At 46.3% G+C, this 2,564-nt stretch overlaps 1 protein-coding gene across 1 annotated transcript; it reads left to right on the top strand.

Annotated features, from left to right (window-relative positions):
• Positions 1 to 1,454: 1,454 nt before the first annotated feature.
• LOC147406397 (uncharacterized) lies at positions 1,455 to 2,111 on the top strand. Its single transcript, XM_086432541.1, has one exon. It carries the CDS (start codon positions 1,455 to 1,457, stop codon positions 2,109 to 2,111), a length of 657 nt encoding a protein of 218 aa, XP_086288667.1.
• The last annotated feature ends 453 nt before the right edge of the window (positions 2,112 to 2,564 follow it).

Below are 2,564 nucleotides of genomic sequence, written 5' to 3'. Positions count from 1 at the left end.
GAGCGATCCAGTCGTGAATCCCAACTCTCTGATTCCACTACTCCACCAACTTGTATTATGTATCTGTTGTTATATTTTGAATTATAAACTGCAAAGCATGCTTGTTATTTCAATGTGATAAATCGTAGTTGTATAACAAAATGAAAATGTATAGTGAGTATTGATGATTGATGCTATGTGGATCGTTAAAATTGTTCAGTTGCTCATCTCTGGCTATATGTACCAGTTAATCGTAGTTTTGATAGTAAAACTTGCATGTATTGAAATATTTCAGTATGCTTACTCGTACATATTAGGTGAGGTTATTAGTAGGGGCTATTTGTGGACCTACTGGGTAACCATTGTTACTCACCCTTTCCTTCCTATTTTTTTTAGTTTCAGAGCCTGCAGCCTGAGAGGCAGTAGTAGAGCCGTCTAGCGAGGACTACCTGGTGGGTCATATTGACGACCAGAGTCCGTTACCCGGTGAGCACCATGACTACTTCTACTAGGAGTTTGTTCGTCCTAGGAGCGGTATATGTTCTTTTTGGGGCCGAGTGCTAGGTCTATGTTAGAGTGAGGAAATTTTATATCCTGTATATTTCCTTCTTTTTGCGCAACTCTGAATCAAATTCTACGTTCTTCGCAGTTTACTGTTTTCCATACTTTGTATATTTTGGTTCATTGTCATATGTAGGATCTGTTGGTTATCGGTTTTTCTTTGTTTTGAGTTCCGTAGAACGCTAACATAAACGGATGAAACTGTCCAAACTTCAAAGTTCGACCTCGGGATTTGTGTTAGCGTTTGGCGGGGCGTTACAGATGGTATCAGAGCTCATTAGTAGTTCCGTATTAGGATTTCAAGCTCTTCCGTGTCTAGAGTCCATAGAACCTAGTAAGACTAAGATAGGATTTTAGGTTCGTTCTGTTAGTAATGAAAATGGTGTTCATTACTAAATTCCTATTCAAGATATTCATTAATTCTTTCATAAGAACGACTTTAGCATGATGATAATAAATGCCTTGCTATTGATGAACGAAAACGAGATGAGCGGGCGAGGCAGAGGCCGAGGGAGAGGCCAAGACACAATAAAGATGGGATAGGCATCGGATCAGACCCCCGATCCGATAGGACAACTAATGTCGTTTATGGGACAGATGGCTGAGTCCCAGAACAAGTTCAGGGAGGAGATGCTTGAGTCACAGGCTAGACTAGCCGAGGAAGTGGCTGAGTTGAGGGAGCACCAGGCTTCTTCACAGGAAGTCGACCCTATTCCACCTCAGGAGCCACCACAGGAGCCATGGCCACAGGTTGTGCCGCTGAGAACCACGAGGACTCCCCCACCCCAGACTCAGACAGATCCGGGGATGTGGCTACAGAACTTCCAGCGACTACGCCCACCCAGGTTTGGAGGTTCTTCCTACCGGCAGAGGTCGAGGAGTGGGTTTTGAGGACCCGAGAGATTCTGAGCACCATGCAGTGCCCGAGAGACCAGTGGGTTCCGGTGGCTGCCTTTCAGTTTGACGGGGATGCCAGCTATTGGTGGCGTTCCGAGATGAATGTTTTGGGAGAGGGACCCTTCGAGTGGGCCAATTTTGAGAGGATGTTCCTGGACAGATTCATATCTGAAACGGCCCGAGAGATCAAGCATCAAGAATTTTCAGGTTTGGTGCAAGGCAGTCTATCTGTTACAGATTACGAGCTGAGATTTACTAGATTACCACGATATGCACCTGAGCTCATTCCGACCGATCTGCAGAAGGCTCGCAGATTTTTTAGAGGACTACGACCCTACCTAAGGGCCAGGATGTCAGTGATTGAGACCACTAGCTATCGAGACATAGTGAGGCGAGCTCAGAGGGTGGAGCGAGAGGAGATGGCGTTACAGACTTCGAGGGGACAGGCCAGTCGACCCCAGACTTCTTTTCCTCCTAGGGCCGATCCGGCCAAGAGGTCGATGCTTTCGAGACCGAGTGCTTCGGGACCCACATATTCACAGTATCAAGCTCCTACGCCATCGAGTTATGGACCAGTTGGGGTTCCAGCGAGGCCAACAAGGCAAAGAGGACCAACCAGACAGATTCCGATACCACCTGCCCCACAGAGACCTATACAGACGGGACCTTTGTAATGCTTTGGGTGCGGGCAGACAAGACATATCAGGAGGAACTGCCCTTCATCACAGTCACAGTCAGGGGTGATTCCTAGACCCCAGGGCAGGGTGTATCATTTGACTCAGGAGGAGATACCAGTTTCAGACGAGGTGCTAGAAGGTACAATTTTGATTTCCAATGTTAAGATTCGAGTTTTGTTTGATACCGGTTCTTCTAGATCATATATTTCCACCGAGATTGCACAGTTGTTAGACTTCGAGATTTCTGACACGGGTCGAGTAATGAAACTATCCATACCGTTAGGAGACCAACAAATAGCCCAGAGATTGTGTCGAAACTGTATAATTAGGATAGAGGACCAAGAGATGAGTATCGACCTTATGACATTAGATAGTTGCGACTTTGATGTCATATTGGGGATGGATTGGCTAGTGCAGAACCATGCCCACGTGGATTGCTTCGCGAGGTTA

The sequence above is a fragment of the Akebia trifoliata genome, chromosome 3 (genome assembly GCF_017979445.1).
Source record: "Akebia trifoliata isolate Shusen 1 chromosome 3, ASM1797944v1, whole genome shotgun sequence".
In the NCBI taxonomy this organism is placed as follows: Eukaryota; Viridiplantae; Streptophyta; class Magnoliopsida; order Ranunculales; family Lardizabalaceae; genus Akebia; species Akebia trifoliata.
Note: the sequence above shows the minus strand (reverse complement) of the source record. Positions and strands in the feature narration are given on the sequence as shown.

Coding starts and splice junctions, on each gene's coding strand:
- LOC147406397 (XM_086432541.1), top strand. CDS start 1,455: ATGCAGTGCCCGAGAGACCAGTGGGTTCCGGTGGCTGCCTTTCAGTTT.